At 39.6% G+C, this 22,208-nt stretch overlaps 1 protein-coding gene across 1 annotated transcript in view; it reads left to right on the top strand.

Annotated features, from left to right (window-relative positions):
* LOC139708105 (dynein axonemal heavy chain 3-like) overlaps nt 1-22,208 on the top strand; it is a 115,674-nt gene that overhangs the window by 71,604 nt on the left and 21,862 nt on the right. The window contains exons 33-45 of the mRNA XM_071620083.1: nt 8,453-8,699; nt 10,002-10,141; nt 10,975-11,136; nt 11,975-12,100; nt 12,854-13,011; nt 13,174-13,254; nt 13,446-13,629; nt 14,335-14,520; nt 15,132-15,364; nt 16,033-16,146; nt 16,677-16,900; nt 17,667-17,791; nt 18,324-18,509. Of these exons, the coding sequence (XP_071476184.1) occupies nt 8,453-8,699; nt 10,002-10,141; nt 10,975-11,136; nt 11,975-12,100; nt 12,854-13,011; nt 13,174-13,254; nt 13,446-13,629; nt 14,335-14,520; nt 15,132-15,364; nt 16,033-16,146; nt 16,677-16,900; nt 17,667-17,791; nt 18,324-18,509 (2,166 nt within the window). The remainder of the gene's footprint in view (nt 1-8,452; nt 8,700-10,001; nt 10,142-10,974; nt 11,137-11,974; nt 12,101-12,853; nt 13,012-13,173; nt 13,255-13,445; nt 13,630-14,334; nt 14,521-15,131; nt 15,365-16,032; nt 16,147-16,676; nt 16,901-17,666; nt 17,792-18,323; nt 18,510-22,208) is intronic.

The following is a 22,208-nucleotide window of genomic DNA, read 5'->3' as shown; positions in this document are numbered from 1 at the left end:
CGAGGGATTGACGGCATGGGGGTCAAATGGGTCAAATTGACCCCCCCCCCCCCCCACGTTTCGCGTCACGATTCTGCAACGCGCAAAGATTTTGCCGCGTCGTTTCACAACTTTTTTCATTGAAGTCTTCCGCATATTTTGAGACCAAATTTGCGACGTCTGAGTACACCGTTCTGAAGTTACGTAATGTTATGCAAATGCATGTCAACCGGAAAACAGCTCAAATTCATGATATCGTGTGCAAATTGAATGTAAATTGTGTTTTTGGGGTTAAATTGATATAAATTATAGTATTTCATCTTTGAACCATTGAAATTAATCAATTCTATATAGTGTAGATAAGCCTGAAAAAGTGCCTGCAACAAATTTTGAAAAACAGAAAACACAAGGTCGAACAATCAATAAAATACATAAGAAATTAACAAAACAATAAAAAACAAAAGAAATTGGTTTTGACTGTGCTTTATTTTTGAATGAAAATTGGTTTATATGTCTTGAGGAATTTTGACACAAAAATTTAGCAATACTTCAGTCTTTTTTATGGAGTTATAGGTGAAAATATGATTTCATGCACAACTTTGCATAATCAATTTATTAAAAATAGAAAGGCAATATTTTTCTATTGTATGACCATGTAATCTTGTAGTTGACATCCAGCTCTATCTTCAGGAAAAATTTCGCAGCGATCGCGCGATCGGTGGCCGAGATCTGAAGGGGGGGGGGGGGGGGGGGGGTCACCCCCAGTAAAAACTCCTCCCAGTTAGAATAGGGTTAAGCCAGCTGGACAGAGCGATCAATGGGCGCGATTATCACCACGCGTGGTTAACCTAAACAATGCTCGGCCGGCTTGTTCGGTTTCAGTGTTGTTTATTTCCCCCTTTTAAAAACGAAGGTTCCTTAGTCCAGCCATTGTTTTCGCTTCCTGCTCAAGACATTGAACAGTTCAGCAAAGCTGAAGTTTAGATCACTAAACGGCGACATGAACTCATGATGATGATAGGACTTAGATCACAGCCGAAAGTGCGCTCCTTCATTACTCTAGAATGAGAAAGAATACCCTGTCTGTGTTCAAAGTTAAGTTACGGACGATGAAAAAAAAAAAAGGTTTGAATCATGAATTGTCGGATGACGTCGGCAGATTGATGATATAAATATTAGCGTATCATGGGAAAGATTAAGTAATGATGAGCCCAATGATATCGCAGGGCTCCAAACTAATTTTTATTTTTGACCACCAAAATCATTGATTTCTATTTTTTTTTTTGGTGGCCAAAAAAATCAAGAAAAACATAGGAAAAACTAAATCGGTCCTACTAAAAACAATTATTAAGCATTACTGACGTGACAGGTACCCATGTCTAAAATAAATGAATACAACAGTAGATCATCTCAATCACCATTATTCTGAATTCTAAGATTTAGCAAATAGGCTTATAGATAATTATAAAAGTTGATGCCTATGCTATTAGGTGGTCATAGCTTACTTTTGGGATGAGAAAGTGGGAGCATTTCCAGATTGTTTGTTTTAGCATTGTAAAGAGCCGAAAGTTACCGCTATTCATTTCTGATTGTAAAAGCAATCATCCAACATTTACTATAGTATGTTAGAACCTTACGGAGCCGAATATTACCGTTAATCATTTTCAAATACACTGTATAAAAGCAAACAACCGACATTCATTTTAGCATCTTATGGAGCTGAATGTTACCCTTATTGATTTCCGAATGTGAAGCAAACATCCTCTATTTATTTAAGCATCATACTGAGCCTATGTATACCATTAATCATTTTCAAATGTGAAAGCAATAATCTGTTATTTATGTTAGCATTGTACCAGAGCTGCCAACCGTTCCGAAAAATTCGTATACGAAAAATCGAAGGGAATACGACAATATGAAAACGTCCTTAGAAAGTACGAATTCACAGTGGGGCAAAATAATGGGTAAAAATATAGCAAACGCACGTCGCATGTGCCATGTTATCTGTATTCAGCTGGGATATCGATGCAACGCGTACGCACCGTATGTGGAAAGCGCTGAATAGAAAAATGTGCGCACACGCATATCGCTGCTTGCGTACTGTGTACACCGAACAGAACTTCGCGCGCGTGAATCCCTGTCGCCTACGGACCCTGGATGTTTACATGGATCGCCGTGGTATCCCAATTAGCCAGCTGCCACTACAGTATCGTATGAGGCGGGGTGAAAGCGTCCCGTTGTGCAATGTCTGCTTCTTTTTCTCTTCTTTTCATCCTCTTGTCCCTTGCCTCCCAAGTACGAAATGATTTTTAGAGTGTTGTCTGTTTTTTTTTATAACGCTATTGCATCATTTTCTGCGAGGAAGTTGTAGAGGTGAGTTTCTGTTCGTGTATTGATGACTGATGTGCACTGCCCTCTGCAGTATATGTGCAGGTGAAAAGCGTTCGAACTTTCTTTCCAGAGTATCGAGGAAACTCGATTATTTCTAGGCCTATTAAAGGGATCTCATATAACAGAATACTTATAACAAACTATTTTCCCGTCAAAATGAATCAATTTCCTTTGTTTTGTATCGTTTATTGACTTGATCCCATAGGATCTCGTCGCAATACCGAGTTTTATATGTGTGTTTATTTTCGCGTAGCTTTCGGTGCTGCAAAACTTTTGCTAGGGCCTAAGCTTACTACTAAACTTCGTTTTATTTCCGTCGTTTCTCACACCTCGTTTAGTACGATTTCTTACATTTTATATCACTTTATCTGTTCCCTTTATACTTTGAAGTATTTAAACGTAATTCTCTTAGTGTCTCGCACCGTTATTTTCGTAACGGCGATTTCTCCGCTTCGCTGCAATCGAAGCGACGGAGTTTGATCCCAGTCGCTTCGATGTGCTATTTGCTGTCTTTTCTAAATGTTTGTGTTGTTGGGAGGTGTTGATACTTTGTATTTATTATTGAGTTTCCTAGGTATTTATCTCGAGGGATTATGCGTGTTTCTTAATGTTGATCATAGGAAAAGGCTAAAATGATCTTGAGTGATGTCTGATAGTGATGATAACTATGCTGGTGACTGGTGTAAAAAGACGGCTTCCTGTGAATGCTCAGCGTACGTGACGTTTGTTTTATTTCCCTTTCCCTCTAGTCTTCTTTCCCCCTTACTCTTCTTTCCCCTCTCAAGAATGATTAAAAAAAAAAGAAATTACGTACACCTCACAACAAAACGAACCATGTGCAATAAGCTTTCGTAAAGTTAAATCTAAATGTTCAATATCAGCAAAGAATAAGGCGAAAACACGAATGACAATAAATAAAAGCGAAGAGATTGTGTATGCAGTCTCTTCGGCTCGAAGAAACTTGACACCCCACCCCTCTCCCTTGTGGAAATTTCCACAAAAGCAGGTGCCACACCCAGGTGCGTGCCAGACGAAAGAATGCGCGCATTGGAATAAACAGCGTGTAAGTATCCTGGAAATATCGATCGAAGAACCAGCTCATTAGTTGAATTAAAGGAAAAATTCCAAAGATATCATGGTTCTATGTCTATAGCCTTTCTTTTGGCGCATAGTAGGGAACATCGAAGAGTCGATTATAGTGTACTTGATCGAATATCTAATGTTCCCTGAACAATAACAAAAGGATTGATTATTTAGTCAATTAAAAATGCAATCACAGAAATACATGAAAGGTCTCGTATGCCCAGACAAATTCACTACGAGAAGGTCCAATGAGATGCAGTCATCACCTGGTTAGACAGCAAAATACAACGTGTAATGACAATTAATTTCAGTTCACGCGCATCAAAACTGCTTATTACTTTTCAAAGTTTTGGCTATCAACATTCGTTCGTGGGTGTATTTTGTTTGTTTGTTTGTTTTGTGTGTTTTTCCCTCGTGAAAGACGTAATGATTTCTTCATATCGAACGTAAATTGCATGTTTACCGTAAACAAGCCATTCAGCTCAGCTCAGCTATGGCGCATTCGATCCATCGAACTTGCAGTAACCTCTTATAGGCAGGAGCACATGGCGCATTCATTTAAACTTGAAAATGAAGCCACGTGTTTGCACCACATCGGCGCTTCCACACACAGCGCGGCATTTTGCGATCATCGTTATAGCAGACTTTCCGATTCCAGTCAGGGGAAAAGGAATTGGAATACTTCGAAAAATACTGATGTTTAAAATCCAATAAAATGAAAAAAGCCTGAAAACAACGCATGATTATGTTTTGATAGTACATAATTGGAAACACAGAACAGAGTTTTGCATCCGCTCACACAGAAGCTCTCTTGAGAAGATCAAGCATTCCCCGTCCCCTGCTAGAAAATGGAAGCTTCCATAATCAGCCCAGAAAGATTTTGGAGGTACAAACTTGCACTTGTACACATTGCGAGAAAGCAATCAATCAACGCTGAACATTGCGTAGTTTAGAATCTTTATCGTGCTGGTGACCAGCTGGATGCTTCGGCATGTGTCATAACGTTATGTTTAGAGCCTGTAGGCCTCATAGCAAAAAGAGGGAGATTGAAAAAAAATACGAATTCTGGTGGAAAATACGAATTTTGGAGCTGTGAGTACTAATTTGTGCTTCGAAAGGTTGGCAGCTCTGTCGTATACGGAGCAGAATTTAACAGTTAGTCATTTCCAAATATAAAAGCAAACATCCGACATCTATTTTATCATCGTACGGAGCCGAATGTCACTGTTGTCCACTTGCGAAAGTGAAATGAGTCATCTGACAATTATTTCATCATATCGTACGGGGCCGAATTTTGAACGTCAAGGCAGACATCAGACAGTTTTGTGTGTGTGTGTGTGTTTTGTTTTGTTTTTGTTTTGTTTTTTACCATCAAACGCAGCCAAATGTTACTATTCATTTCGAAATGTAATACACATGTAGCAAATATCCGACATTTATTTTAGCATAGTACGGAACAGAATGTAACTGCTATTCACTTCCAAACGTAAAAGCAATCATGTGACATTAATCATTTTGGCATCTTCCGGAGCCGAATGTTATTGCTATTTATTTGCGAAAGTACATAGCAATATAAATTATAAGCAAGCATCCGACATTTATTTAAACATCGTACGGAGTTGAATATTATTATCATTCATTTCCGAAAGTCGAAGGGAGCTGATTGTTATTGTTATATTTCGAACGTAAAACCGAATATCAGACATTTATTTTATCATCGTATATACGGAGTTATTTTGGTTATTCATTTCCGAACGTCACAACAAACATGCGTTATTTATTTTAGCATCTTCCGGAGCTGAATGTTATTGCTATTTACTCTTGAACATAAAAGCAAACATCAGACATTTATGTTATCATATACACGGAGTTGAATATCATTGTGTTCATTTCCGAACCATCGAACGCAGCTGAATGTATACTGTTATTCATTTCGAAATTTAAAAGCGAACATCCGACAGTTATTTTAGCATCGTATGGAGCAGAACATTACTGCTATTCACTTCCGAACGCAAAATCGTATATACGGAGTTGAATATTTTTGTTATTAATTTCCGAACGTCACAGCAAACATTCGACATTTATTTTAGCATCTTCCGGAGCTGAATGTTATTGCCATTTACTCTTGAACATAAAGGCAAACATCAGACATTTATGTTATCATCGTATACACGGAGTTGAATATTATTGTGTTCATTTCCGAACCATCGAACGCAGGTGAATGTTACTGTTATTCATTTCGAAATTTAAAAGCGAACATCCGACAGTTATTTTAGCATCGTATGGAGCAGAATATTACTGCTATTCACTTCCGAACGTAAAAGCAATCATCTGACATCTATTTTGTCATCTTCCGGAGCCGAATGCTATTGCTATTTACTTTCGAAAGTACAGGCAATCATCCGTCATTCATTTTATTATCGTAAGAAGTTGAATATTTTTGTTATTTATTTCCGAACGTCAAAGGGATCATTCGACATTTACTTTAGCATCTTCGGGAGCTGAATGTTATTGCTATTTACTTCCGAACGTAAAAGCAAACATCAGATATACATTGTGTATTTTATAAACGTATACGGAGTTGAATGTCATTGTTATTCATTTCCGAACATCAAAGCAATCATTGAACATTAATTTTACCACCGAACGCACCTGAATGTTACTGTTATTCATTTCGAAATCTAAAAGCAAACATCCAACAGTTATTTTAGCATCGTATGGAGCAGAATATTACTGCTATTCACTTCCGAACGTAAAAGCAATCATCTGACATTTATGTTAGCATTTTCCGAAGCCGAATGTTATTGCTATTTATTTTCGAAAGTAAAAGCAAATATCCGTCTTTTATTTTATCATCGTACGGAGTTGAATATTTTTGTTATTCATTTCCGAACGTCAAAGGGATCATTCGACATATAGCCTACTCAAGCATCTTCCGGAGCTGAATGTTATTGCTATTTACTTTCGAACGTAAGAGCAAACATCCGGCATTTATCTTATCGTCTTACGGAGTTGAATATTATCATTCACTTCCGAACGCCAAAGCAAACATTCGGTATTTATTCCAGTATCATACGGAGTCAAATGTCACCGTGATTCATTTCTAAAATCAAAAGTAAACATGCGACATTCATTTTTGCGTCTTACGGAGCCGACTGTTACCGCTGTTCATTTTCAAAAGTAAAGGCAAACATCCGACTTTTTTGTAGCCCGATTGGGCCACCGAATTTTCAGCAATGAAATTTTGGTGGCGCAGGTCGTTAAAAGTCGTGAATAGCGAGATGATCGTAACCGATGTCGATATGTTCTAATAATTATTGATACTTGAGTGATGAACGCATGTGCACAACTTCCGCAGGTGTACTTCTTTAGAAAGTAGCGAACAATCAAGGCAGTGGACATCAGAGTGTGATTAAATCGAAAAGAAGCCCCTGAAATCGGAATTTGATGAAAATGGGCAAAGTCGGAACTCCATGAAATGTATTTTGATTGAGCGGTCAAAATAAAGCTTAACGGGAATGTGCCCTTGAATACCCTCGTCCACCCTCGTCCACCCTCGTCCAACCCGCGTCAATCGAGACGCAAATTCCCGAGGATGGATTATCCGTGCGGGCGGATGGACTCGTCCACTGAACGCGTATACCCGCGGGTACCCGCGGGGATACGCGTCAGTGGCCTCGTCCAGGGGGGCATTTCATGAAGCGTTTTGTCAGATATTTCGTCTGACAAAATGTTAAAAGCTACTGAAATCCTTGCACCTGATTGGCTGAGAGCAAATTTGTCCGACATGTTGTCAGACAAAAGTGCTTCATGAAATGCCCCCCAGATCTCGGAAAAGCGTGACGTTTCCCGCGGTCGGCACTGTATGTGACCGTGCACCTCAAAACGAACATAAAGTCGCACACACTGATTTTGCGCGAGGACTGAAAATAAGTGAAATGGGTCAACCTAGCCGAACTTGACTTTCTCATATTTTCTGAAAGAGCGGGTTTTCTTTTACATTATGCTAAAATTTGGTATCATAAAACGGGCAGGAAAGTGTTTTTTTTAGCAGTTTATCTCGAACATTCTTGGTAGAATATTGTGATTCGGTGTGTCTTTAGAATCCCTTTTTCATTTCTGAAAAACCTTGTCCACACTCTTCGCTTTCAACTCTAATAACTTTCGAAAAGATAGTGCTACTGCTTTGAAAGTTGGCATTAATTATGGACAGAATGTGTTAATGAGGCATGCTTAATTTCAATTTAATCTGGTAATCCCTTCATTGTTGTTACTCTGGTGGTTTACTTCCTGTTTTTTGTCCCATTCATCGCACAGCCAGCACGGTTTGGTATTAAAAGATTAAGCGCTTGAATAGACACTGTACTTCAGAGCCTCTTTTCTCAGTTCACACTTTTCCTGAGTTTGTGCTTTCTTTCCAATATTTAGATAGGTTAGGAGAGTCCATTTGATTTGAGTTATACATCATTTTAAAGCTTAAAGTCTGCTCTTTCAGAATATGGTCTTAACTAAAAATTCATGTCTGGCGACTTTTTGTTTGTTTTGAGGTGCAGGGTCACATATTATCGCTTTTTATCATAATTGTTGTCAGGTGTTTTTTCCCATTTCATGATGATGATGATGATGATGATGATGATGATGATGATGATGATGGTGATATTGATGCTGATGGTGATAAATGCTGATTGCTTGTACTGCTGTTACACTGCTACCATTAATACAACATGTAGTTAGTTACTGTAGTAGCAGAGCAGTTGTATCATCACTATTATCATTTTCGTTGGGTGTGTCATTAATGTCATTATCATCATCGTATTCCCAGAGTTCACAAAGCATCATAATTGCTCTTGATTTGTTGTTCAATTAGGAAAAGTCCTAATGATTCACTGGATGAAGTTCTGCGAACCCATCCTCAACCTCTAAATTGAGCAAATTTCATGTGACTTGCATGCTTTCGTCACCCCATCCTTCCCCCCTTCCGTACCACCACCACCACCAGTTGTGTCTGATGAGTGGAGAGATCATCCAGATGAGCAACAAGCAGAACCTGATCTTTGAGCCAGAGGACCTGGAGCAGGCGTCCCCGGCAACCGTCTCCCGCTGCGGCATGATCTTCATGGAGCCCCACCAGCTGGGATGGAGGCCCCTCAAGACCTCCTACATGGACGAGCTGCCCGCCTGCTTGACCGCCGAGCACAAGGAACTGGTCAACGACCTCTTTGAGTGGCTCCTGGATCCATGTCTTGGTGAGGAGGCGGCGAGAGGGGAGCAGTTTTTACACCTGTCACAACCCATGCTCTGGGCACAGAGCAAATCGTAGCACCACTAAAGATGATGAAATACTATACCTGTTTAGTAACAGCTACAATTAAAAAGCGCATAGTTGGTAGATTGGCATTTTTGTATGCATGAAGGAAGGCGGAATACTACTGAATTAGTCTGTAATATGTTGTTGCACTCTTCATTGTGTTGTATAAATTAAAGAGAGTATAAATAATAAATACGTATGATGCAATAGCTGAGAGCAGATACACTTCAACTGGAAGATCATTGCACTATGAAGATATGGCTCGAGTGCAACTTGAATAACTGACCAATGAAAATGTCTCGGCTAGCCGCAGTCACTTTACCTTTTTCGTTATCAGTTTGAAGTATTCCTTGTATATGAAGTACTCCCTTGTGGAGAACACTCTTGAATATCAGATTTTGTGAAAAGAGTATTTTGAAACTTGTCTGCTAGTAAATAATGGACAAATGGTACAGTCCAGACTCTCCTTGAGGAGTCTTGGTTTTAGTTTCCAACGCTTGTTATCAACTTTCATTTTCACTTGGAAATATTCTGAAGGGTGACCCAAGAGAGACAAATTGTTAATCGAAACCTATTCCAAGGAGAAAATTTGGAATTTACCTTTCAAATGCTGAATCATGCTGTGGAGGATATGTCACTATCACTAACAGATATATCTTGAAGGCTGATATTTTTACTTGATTAATTATTTTGTCAACCATGAACATGCCAGGAGCTGCACTTTTTTTTCTTCTAAATTGAACCTGTAAAATGATTGATGACCACTGCTTAAAATGGGAGAGAGAGGCGTATAGGTTGAGGAGTAACAAAGTGTTTGTTACATGAGAGACAGATCTGGGGTATTGAATATGAAAATCAAGGCAGTATGAGTGTGACTATATATTTTATCAGAACGTTTTGATTTACAGAGTACCCTGTCTGTAGTTTGTATTTGTGCCAGTGTAGTAGATGGCCTTTGCTAGTTTTCAGTAATTCTGTCAACATGACTGATAATTGGTTTAAAAAAAAATCTTGATAAAAACCTAAAGAGAGGTGGGTTTGATGACTGAAGACAGGGACTTATTCCAGTCCGTGATAATTGCATTAGGATGGAAAGAAGATAAAGATGTCTTCAAAAACATAGTGGTGCATCATGTGAAAAAGGCATAGAGAAATAGTCACTAATCATGGAGAAATGGTCACCAGTCATTTTTATTGTTGTTGACCTCTTCGTTTTCCCCCCTCTCGCCAATCTGTATAGACTTCCTACGACATGAGTGCAAGCTGTTTGTGGAGACGTCGGCCATCCACCTGTCCTACTCCCTCATGAGGCTCTATACCTGTCTCATGGATGAGATCGCTGCCTCGGCAACAGAGGGGAGTGAGATGAGCAGCCAGCAGGTAATATCATGGGCTTCTAGTCTGTCATTGTGTGAATCAACTCCATGGTCAAGTTGATAGAAAGAAGAAAAAATGTAGAGTAAAAATAATATACAAACAAACAAACAAACATACTGTGGTGAAAGTTTCACAAAACTCAATCAAAAGTCTGGAAAAAGGAGGAATTTTGGAGTGTCCTAAGTACATTTGGTATCCCAGTCAGAGCAGTGATATTGCAACTGATTGACAAATTGCCCTACATCGACGTAAATAAGCCCCGAAATGATAAGTGTTTTAGTAGTAGCCATGATAAAAGAAATCATTAGCGTAGACTACGTACTCGAGCAGGATTCGAACCTATAACCTCCTGAGCTCAAAAAGAGGCATCATCTCCACTAGACCGCCGAGCTTCCACCTGACAACAAGCATTGGTCCATGAATTTGAATGAAGAGTAGTGATATCTTGATCACAATCACATACGATTAGTAATTATGCATTTTCTTGGCTCACAAGTTTCCTGTTGAGGAATAGCAAGGGGTGTTTTATGTGGAAGAGAGCGTGTTTGCGTAGGTGTGTAGCACTCGTTGTCGGGGATGATAAAACAGTTGCCCAATGTAACATTTTTGTGAGTTTGCATCTGCCCAGCAGGTTCATTGTACTGTCTGGAGTATATACATGTATGTCTATGTCTCTGCATAGTTTTGAAGAATTATATCCATATGATATAATCATGCAATGGGAGCCGTATTGGTACTCTGTTGACATTTGCCATCTCGAAGCAAAAATGGAGCAGATGAGTGATTACATAGTAATTTTCTCACCACACACACACACACATACAAAATCTGCTCAGATCACCCTGTGGCTGCAAGGTCTGTTCTTGTTCTGCATGGTGTGGACCGTGGGGGGAACCATGAACGGAGACAGCCGCAAGAAGTTTGACCAGTTCTTCCGCCTGCTGATCAGCGGCACCCACCCGGACCACCCCAAGCCCAAGAGCATCAAGATCACCAAGGTATGCATCCATCAAAAAACCTGTAGCTCTCATGCACTAGATTCTTTCTCTCATGGACTATTAGGTTTTTAAATTTTTTCTGCAGGTGTCAGATGGTCTGACCTTGTCTTTCTGTTAGTCAAATTGTAATGAAATCATTGTTAAGTTTGTACTTAGCAGATCTGGATTTTCTTGCACTTTTTTGATGTATTCCCTAGTCTGAATTCAATTTCAATAGTACTGATCAGTAAATGGCAAATTCAGGAGAATAACAAGAAACAATGACATTGGAAATGAAGGTTAGAATACAGTGGACTCCCGTTATAACGAAGTCCTTGGGACCGGCAGTTTTCTTTCGTTATATCGAAATTTCGTTATAACCGAACAAATAAACAATAAAATACATAAAGTGGAGAACATTATGGCCCGACTTTTTATTTCGTTATGACGGAATTTCGTTATAACTGTTCGTTATAACGGGAGTGCACTGTAATGTGTTCTCAGAAAGATACCATTACAGCTACATCATTGTATTTCCATACAGCACTTTGCATTCTGTTCTGCAAATGAGGACTACAATGTGACATCATGCAGTGTTGTTAGCTTATGGACAGGATGAATGTCCTCTGTGCTAAGCCAACAGGAACAGGAGAATCAAATGAATGAAACTGCATAGAAATGGTTTCCTTCAAACTTCCTCATTTTTGTCTGTTGATTGTATAAATTAGACCAAATGTACAGTCTTTGTGGAAAGGATAGCTTATGATGTGTTTGTATTTGTTGCTTGGCCTATGTCTGATTTTCGGAGGCCATCTATTCATGCAATGTCTTTCTTCCCGTTCCTTTAAAAACCTGACAGAGCAATAGCTTCCCAGAGCGAGGCACAGTCTATGACTACTACTTCCACAAGGCAGCTAGTGGTCAGTGGAATGACTGGATGTCCTATCTAGACAAGTCCAAGTCTGTGATTCCTGCTGGAGCTAAGGTTAGTGATGCAATACAATTGCATGCTGATCAGTGTTGGGTTACAGAATGTGCAAAATGTTTGCATGATCTAGAGACTTTTATTAATTGATTTGATTAACTGGATAATCTATTCATTGAAGGATTGATACACCATTGTATGTGAATTTAAAGGTTGCTCAATTGATTTATTCTTTTGATCATGTCTTCCTCGTCACAACTAATGATAATGATAATAATGATGATGACAGAAATAATTGTTAAGTGTTGAATGTTAAACTGATATTTTCCTTGCATTCCTACTTCAAACATAAATTGTTGCTTTCAATTTCACCAGGCAACTGTGGTGATAAAGTGGGGTCTTACGGGAATGTTTGTTTGCACTGTCATAGTTCTTGTTGGCAGGAGACACAGTTGTTTCTTTAGTCATTTTTCAGTAGGGCATTGTGAGTGAGAACAATCAAACAGGCATGTTGGTAGCAGTGATTAAAGTTTCTGTGGCAAGAACTTGGCAACAACCCATCACTTGGACAGATTTCAGGCATGTTCATGATAAAAATAATGATTGTTACTTGCAGGTAAGGAATATCTCTCCATTAAAAAAAAAAAAAAAAAAAAAAAAAAAAAACACCACCAACAAAAGAACATTGGCCAAGTCTTGACTGCTTTTATCCATGTTGTTGTAGCACAGCATTAGGTATAGGTAGGACGTACATGTATTTCATTTGAACCTCTTTGATGCAAGTTCCACCTTTTGAATAATTTGTGCACCAAGGTGAGTGAGCTGATCATCCAGACCAACGAGACAGCAAGGCAGATCTTCTTCATGGATGCTTACATCAGTCACGAGGTGCCCCTGCTGTTTGTTGGGCCCACTGGCACGGGCAAGTCGGCCATCACCAACGACTATCTTATCAGCTTGCCCAAGGACAGGTGGGTTTGGGCACAGAATGCATGTCTATTTTCTGTAGTGTACATAAGCCTGTATGACTGTAACATGTAAGAGTTATATTTGAATGTATCTTTCTTCGATTTCATTATATCGTTCGGTGTTAAGTTTCTGTGTGTGCACACTTTCTTGGCCTCTTTCTACAGATATGTTCCCAACAACATCAATTTCTCAGCCAGGACATCGGCCAACCAAACCCAGGACATCATCATGTCCAAGTTGGACAGGTGAGTTTCACCCATTTACTGACTCTGTGACCAAAACCAGTTTGTCCTCCCTTCATCTTAATTTGCAAAATGCGTAAAAAATGATGTAACATAGAATAGCTGTGAATGCAGATTTGAAGCGTTGCTCAGAATCTTGGAGACATGCATGAGGACTAATGATGTAATTTTTGTCTTGCTCTGTATAAAATCAGGCGAAGGAAAGGTGTGTATGGACCGCCCATGGGAAAGAAGTGCATCGTGTTTGTTGATGACTTGAACATGCCTGCTAAGGAAGTGTACGGTGCCCAGCCACCCATCGAACTGCTGAGGCAGTGGATCGATCACTGGCACTGGTACGACAAGAAGGACACATCCAAGCTGGAAATTGTGGATGCGGTAAGCACTTTTCTCCTTCCTTAATTCAGCCAGTCCTGCCAGCTCATATGCCATTGACACAGGCGAGAACCAAGTTGTCACTGGTAATGTGAGAGTCAAAGCTTACAATTGCACCCTCTTATTTTTTGTGATGCAAAATTATGTCCGATTTGGTGATACCGATGTGCTAACTATTTGTTGATCACCTGGGATGAACTGCTAGGGGCTGGTATCCTCCTTGCCAGCTTTCCAAAGTGTGGTTATAGACAGACCACTTCACCACATTCAAGCCTGCTCTTAAAAAACAGAATGGAAGTGGGCTTGTTCGTGGTTGGCAGTTCGGACTTTCCACACGCATGGGACTTCTGTTTACAATTTCCTTTACTACAGACATAAAATTTTGCCTTGAAACAGAGTACAGGTAAATGGCATAATGTTTGCCTCAAAACATTGCTCAGATAATGTCACTGGGACTAGAATGCAATCCTTCTTGATTGTGAAGTGGACAGGCATCTGACTGAGCCAGCTCACCACCAAATATTATATTTCCCCACCTCTTGTCACTTAGGTGGGTAAAAGATGAGTGATACAAACTAAATTGTTTTGGGCTTACAATGCTATACATGTATAGCTATCAACTCTAGCTGCATTAATGACTTGTGCTGCCCCATGTTTTATACAATTAGATGGAGTTTAGAGCGAAAATGTTTTATTCTGTCCTAACAGCTCCTGGTCTCAGCTATGGGTCCTCCTGGTGGAGGCAGGAACGACATCACGGGACGCTTCACCCGCCACTACAACATCGTCTCCATCGACTCTTTCGATGACGACACCATGGTCAAGATCTTCACTGCCATCAGCGACTGGCACTTTGCCCAGGGCTTTGACGGTGCCTTCGCCCGTCTTGGAAAGGTATTCATACTCAGGGGGAATAGTCTACATGTATTGTCAAGACATATTTGTTGCCATTGATGTGTTAGTGTATAATTAATGCAGTTCACACATGCCTCCACAGTGTATTACTGTATAAGCTGTTATTTTCATGAGGGTTTAATTTTCACAAATTTTGTGAATACTTGTTGGACCGTTAATTAAACAACACGCGAAAATGTCACCGTAAGCTATGCTAATAATACCGTACGATAGCCTCAGTGTCAAATCGTGAAAACAACATCTCGCGAAAATGTCCGTGACCTCCTCATTTACGAAAATATACATGTGTATATACAAGTATGCAAAAATAACAGCTTATACAGTAAGCGATATCGGCAATTGGCAGGGCCCTCTAGGAAAAAAGAGTTCTTACAAAAGATAGGCTAACCTGGGTAGATAAGACAATATTGCAAGACTGTACAATGTATTCTTTGTCTTGGATGTGAAATGTAGAGATATCAGTTATTTTTTATCATTGTTCCCATGCTAAACCAGATTACTCTTAAGGACTCTGATTAAAGTGGACACAAGATTGACAATTTGATAGCATTGCTCATGACTGCCTCCACACTCCTGCCCTTCTGTCACAGATCATGGTCCAAGCCACTCTGGGAGTCTACAAGGAAGCCATGGACCACTTCCTGCCCACGCCCTCAAAGTCCCACTACGTCTTCAACCTCCGTGACTTCGCCCGCGTCATCCGCGGCGTTCTACTCGTCCCGTCCACGGCGCTGAAGGAGGATGACAAGGACAAGCTGATCAGACTGTGGATTCATGAGATCTACCGCGTCTTCTACGACAGGCTTATTGATGACAAAGACAGGTCAGCAGTTATTATCTTTTTTTCTGTAACTCACATTAACCCGCTGACACTTTCAATAACACTCTGTTTGCATGCAATTTCCTTCTCTCTGAACCAATTTAGAAATAATGGTTCAGAGAGTATGAAAGGATGCTTTAGACTTCAACTACAAAATCAGCAAGTTTCCTGTGTGTGCATATGATGTGATACAACTCTAATAACTAATTGTTCTTGTATCGTAATATACAGTTCATCATCATGTCATATTGGAATACTGCACTCTAGACAGTCTACCATCTGAAAGTTGGTGGTAATGAACATGATTGTTCTTTCAATGCAGTGTTGGTGCTGCATGCTTCTGTTATATGGTCAAATATTTCTCTGCCAGTGCTTCATGGTACACACTTGAATACTGTTGTGATGTCCAGTGAATGAAATTAGTGCTTTGATTGGGATGACATGCATCACTTTCTATTACCCAACTTTGCGATTCAAACTGCCAAACAAGTGATATACCATACAATGATTTGAAAGTAGTGTAGCCAGTGAAGAAAGTACTGTCCATGAAGACAGCATATTAACCAGTTAATTAAACCAACATCTAAGCAGCTGGAGCTTTGCTTTCGAATGTAGAGAGTGTAGTTTGTTACCTTGATAACCGTGCTGTATTATTCTTTCATTCCTTGCAGAATCACCTTCTTTGAGATCGTCAAGGAGACCACTCAGTCGATGTTCAAGCAGAGCATGGACAAGGTCCTGAGTCATCTCACCCCGTCTGGCAAGCTCATCGATGATAACATCAGGTAACAGAAGAACACTTGGATTAATTTTACTTATCATGTACAATAGTGTTGCTTGTCTTCTGTCACACTTTCACATGTCTTTTGTGTTGATTCTTAACAAATATGAAATGTAGAAATAGTTGGTGGTTTCCAAGGTAACTGAAAAGGAACAAGAAGTATTCCATGGAGAAAGCAGACATTCATACTTAGAAGAGCTAATGCAAGATCATTAAAGGCTAATGAAATATGATTTGCATAGTGATTTGTGATACTGTGTGTCATGTTTCCATGATGTCACATGTTTTCCTGTGAAGGAAATGTGTGGAAAGCTCCTTTTTTTTTTGCCATTGTGGTAGCCTTGCGCAAAAGTGCGAGTATATATCCAACAAACTCATTCAATTCATTCATTCATAGTCTTCATGAACCCACTATGCAAGTAATTCTAATGCACCTTTGATTCAATAAGCATAAACTGAATTCTATTCTTGGTGATATTTTGTTGCCTCCATCATGACTGTACTTTGACTCGTCAATTTCATTCTGTTCTGTAGATCGCTCTTCTTTGGAGATTTTGGTAATCCGGACAGCGACGACAAGACCTACAATGAGATCACCAACCTGAAGGAGTTGACGGGAACCATGGAGTTCTACCTGGCCGAGTACAACCAGATCAGCAAGACGCCCATGTCATTGGTCATGTTCAAGTTCGCCATTGAGCACATCTCCAGGGTCAGCCGTGTGCTCAAGCAGGACAACGGCCACGCCCTCCTCATCGGTAGGTGCCTCTCTCGTGTAGTGTCTCGAGAAGTGGATTTAGTGAAGCAATGTTTGGACCAGCTTGGAGTGTGCTTTTTTAGAGACCCAGGTGTTTACGTCTTATGTATGAGTTTCATACTTCACTTATTCAATGCTTGTGTGTGTGTCATCTTGACTATGTAGCCTAAAAAGTGCTTTCTCCTCAGTTACATGCCATTGAAATTTCCGGGTTTCAGTCCAATCGAAGGGAATGCACTGTTCATAGGCATTGGACATCACCCAGGGATCCATTTTGTGAAGTCATCACATAAAAGTATTTATATAAATCTCAGACTGGCCAAAGTGGCTCATACGTAGCTATGAGAGACTTTTAAAGAAAAGTAAAATCCATTTCATGAAGTCTCTCATAAGTGTGTTTCTCATAAGACTTTCATGAAACAAACCCCACGCGACACAGTTTGACCACATAGTTTGAATTAAGTATGTTCTGTAGTGTAGAGCTGATTAAGTTGTACATTTGTAGTTGCGCATAACCATTTTTTACACGGTAAGAGGAATGTGACAATAACATGCTTTTATTTTCTATGTCAAGCATTATCACATAGCAGTAAAACATGCCCCCTTAGCACATTGATGGAGGTTAAAGCCAGGAACTTTTTGTTCAGAGATTAACCCTTTGTGTGCTTTGAGTATCGATTGTCACAGAAAACCCCATAGCACTGTACACACTGTCAAAAGTCCCTGGCACAGAGAGGGTTAAGATGGCCAAATCTTTCATCCCGCAGGTATTGGAGGCAGTGGACGTCAGAGCGCTGCCAAGCTGTCCACCTTCATGGCTGACTACGAGCTGTTCATGATTGAAATCACCAAGAACTACACCAAGAATGAATGGAGAGAAGACATCAAGAAGGTACCACTTGTCTTACTTTGGGCCGGTCGGAATTAAAAGTTTGTCAGAAGCATGCATTTCCGCTGGTTGTCTGATTCATTGAGATTGGGCAAGCTTGAAATGTTGGCTTTGAGACATTTTAGATGAGATCATTCTTTGATATCAAATCCTGCAGTCAACTCAAAACGTGGATGCATTCATTACATAATTTTAAATGGAAAATATGATGGTCGGTTCTTTCAGAACAGTTCATAGAACAACATACCGAAATACAATCATTAGATGATAAGTAGAAGAAAATGCGTGAATGGCTTTGTTTCATCATGATGACAGATAAACAAATGGGAATATTTTTTGCCACATAAAGCTTAATAGAATACAATCATTGATGAATCATTTCTAATGAAATGATGAACTCATCTGCTCTTAGAATGAACCATGTTCCTTTATAGTACTTAATGAAAATTTCTTCAGCATCATTGTAAACAATGTACTCTTTACAGGGGCATTACATAACAAATTATTGGTGTTGACTTTTTTTTTCCTCGCTCAGCTCCTTCTGAAGGCTGGAGCGGAGGGCAAGCAGACCACTTTCCTCTTCAGTGACAACCAGATCAAGGACGAATCCTTCGTGGAGGACATCAACATGATTCTCAACACGGGCGATGTCCCCAATCTCTATGCGGCTGATGAGAAGGCTGAGATCATTGAGAAGATGCAAACCGTGGCCAGGAATGAGGTATGGTGACAGATGTATGCTAATTGTTTTCCAGCATCGATGTCATAGATTTTGCTTGTATTAACCCATTGAGGATGGTTTGATTTTGCTACAACACGCATTTCCCATAGACACCTGCCCGAGTATACTCGGGACTCGTCGTCAACGGGTTAAAGACTTGGTAGCGTGGGGATTTATGGGTAGCCTGATTCATTCGCTGCTCGCCGTGGCACATTTGAAAACCACGGATAGCACCAGTCAGGGAATGTGTGCATCGAAGTGTACGCTCATTGGTAATGGTTTACTCTAGTCGAGATTCTTTGGCTGTGTGTATACTTACGCAGATGAGATCAATGATAAAGCTATACGCGGTAACATTACAGGGATTCTTGAATATATCCAAACTGGGCCAGCCCTCCTGCTCCATGGTATTCCCACACTAAAGGATCTTAAGTATTTTCATAAGGCGTGTATGTTTGGTTGTTAAGAACTTTAGCTGCCACGTTATAGAAATAGGATGGCCTTTGCAAGACCTCCATTCAACATCCATTGTGCTTGACTATGCACAGAATGAAAGAAGGCACTGGTCACAGTGTGACTTTAGCCCTTTGTGTTTATGATGATGGTTGTAGCAATGCCAGCTACTTAAATGCCACAAAAAATGTCAGTGTCTGGATTTCCATAGTGATAGATGTTGAATACTAAAGCATACATTCCTTGATATATGAATATGACTTGGTTTCAATGAGATCAAGGTCATGATATGTAATTAGGTAGTGTTTCCAATAGCCCAACAAATAATTTCTTTGGCATGTAATTGCTTCAGTTATGAATATATGTATATATGTATTTTTTTTGTCATTTGAATAAATGTGATTCATGAATTGATCCTTTTCACATATGAATGATGATGATATATTTGTGTAAAGATGATGCTTTACCTTTTGACCTCACTTTCTGAAGGAACAAATGTTCTCCATTCAGTATGGAAAGGTAACCAGTGTGAATTGTATCTTACAATTCATTATCAGCCATGGCATTTCATTCATCAACTATCGCTATCTTTCCTGTGCATTGCTATCATTTTTTATATTCCCAACATCATATCCCTCTGCTCTCTAATCTTCCCAATGCTCAAAAGTCTCTCTATGACTTGTGAGTGCACTTTCTATTTGCTATCAGCCAACCTGCTCTGACTTTTCTGCACTATTGCATTAGACGATTATCATTACGTGCATATATATACGTGTATATCCGCTTGGTCATCAGATGTCTCGCTCTATGTATGAAGCTGTCCTGTTGATGACTGACCACTTCCATGTTGACCAGTTAACAAACAAACAAACACTACTTCTGTACCTTCCATTTTGGACATATTTATCTCTGGTATTCATACTTGAACTTTCACATATAGGCTGCGTTCATGCGAAACTAGAATTGTGTTTCTAAACGCGTTTAGTCGCTAAACGTGTTTAGTTTCGTTGCGTTCATGCAATTTTTCCATTTAAACGCGCTTCAAAATGCCGATCTGAAATGTGGAAAAAAGGGCGTTTTGAATCATGATTCTGCCAGAATCACAATCGCAGAAACCGCATGAACGGAACCGTGATTTCAATCATGATTCTATGACGTCATTGTGCGCTGTGCGCATGCGTGTCTCACAGGGTATTCTGGTTCTGTTCGCGCGCTTGTGTACGTCTTGTGAATCGTGTGTTTTGGTACCATACCTGCACTAGTTTGTTTACATCAACGCCATACACCGATTCTATGCTGTGGTATCTAGCTAGCTATTTATTATAATAATACATAATAATACATGTAATTACTCTCCGATTGAGTCGATAATAGTAATGGCTGCAGCTGTGTCTACCAAGGAAAACAATTGGAGAGACGAAGAATTAAGATTTTTCCTCGATCTGTGGGCAGAGCCTGAATGCCATAGCTTATTGGAAGGTATTCAGAGAAATAAAACGGAAAGGCATACAATAAACTGACTGATCAGTTGGCAGAAGGATTTGACAGGAGGTCAGGCTCGAGTTGCAGAAGAGACAAGGTCAAACTGCGCAGTGTGCTGTGCAATGGCAATTGATGAGCTGAGCCACGTTGTGAAAGCCCGCATGAACGCTCTTCTGCGGAGATCATGATTTAAAACGCCGTTTTGAATCATGATTCATGTTTGTGATTCTGGCTACGAAATTTGCATGAACGCTCCCTTAGAAGTTCTACCCCCGAGGTTCTATATAATCGTATACATACTGGTAGTCGATCATCATTCATAACCATGACATCCAATTCCTCATTGGAGATAGACATTTTCAGGTAGTTTCTTACAAGTTCCACACACATACTTTACTCAAATGTGATTGTAGTAATTTCATACATTTTAGATTCCTAGACCTAACAACCTGAAGGTAGATATACAATGTGTAATGTCAGTGTTGATGTTCCTTAGGAATAGTATGCATCATTTTCTGTTAAATCATATTTGGATCCTGTTGCATGAAAAATTTGTTTTAAAAGTAATAAAGAAAATCAACTCTAAGTAAAAAATGCTGAAATTTTATTAGTTGAAACCCTTGATGTACATTGTATGTAACATTTTGTGTAAGTTTGAGAGAAACGCTTATAGTGCAGCAAGGCTCACATGTGTTAGCATATCATTTCTTTATATCTGTATGGTTGGAATTTCTGCAGATTTTAATTTGACATTCCCATTGTTTTGATCCAATAATTTGGCTTAAACCCCTCGTGGATAAGATGCAAAAAGTATTGGAAATCAGACTGACTGCCATTCTTCTTCTATTCCATGTCAAAACCCTTTTGTCTGTGATGTTACTCATTCAAATGATTCCCGGCCCTGTCCAGCATTTTTAGAGCATTACGTTCTTTGCATTTACAGCCATTTGAATCAATGTGATATTTGGACACTGCATCATCCAGTTCACCTAGTCAATATCTATCATACATTATCATTCTCACTTTAGGCTGTGCATTCCTACTCATTTTAAGATATATAGTGTAATCAGAATTCATTCCATATTACAATCACTACATTAGTATTGAAACAGGGGTATGATTATGTTGTCTGTGAATGTGTGTGTTTGCCATTACTGATATGTGGTAATCTTGACATGCTATATTGTACAATGTAACCCTCAGAGCTGTTCTCTCACATGTACATGTACATGTGAGAGGGTTACCTATATCAGAACTCAAACTGTTGGATTGTCACCGACTGCTGCCAAATAGCAGAGTGATGCAATGCATGTACCTCAGTTATGACAATTTGTTGGCGTGAGCTGTGGGCTGAATTGTTTCACTCCAGCATGTGCTGCAAAGTGTGCTTTGTTTATTCATGGTGATATTTAATTCAAGCCATTGTGCACCATGCATGTGTATATCATGCTATAATTGGCAGCGCTTGATTATTGAAAGCAGTATTTCCCTTCATCTTTCGATGAAATATAACAAAAAGTGTAACTTTTCAGTGAAAAAGACTCGAAATGTCACAGATTTAGAGAATGATATTTTTCATTCTTTTTGTCAGTCTTATGGAAGAAGTTGAGTAGGTATTTGCATGCTGCCCTAATTCTGGAACAAGTAATGTGACATTTGTCTCCACAAAGCTGAATTTGGAACTGTCCAAATCTGTACCTTCATGTTTCAGAAATACTTTGCTAAGATTCCAGAGGAAAACATGGCTTGCTTTTCCACACCCTA

The sequence above is a fragment of the Diadema antillarum genome, unplaced genomic scaffold (assembly GCF_040938485.1).
Source record: "Diadema antillarum isolate AM-2024a unplaced genomic scaffold, OU_Dant_1.0 seq00001301_RagTag, whole genome shotgun sequence".
Taxonomy (NCBI): domain Eukaryota; kingdom Metazoa; phylum Echinodermata; class Echinoidea; order Diadematoida; family Diadematidae; genus Diadema; species Diadema antillarum.
This window is presented reverse-complemented; position numbering and strand designations above follow the sequence as displayed.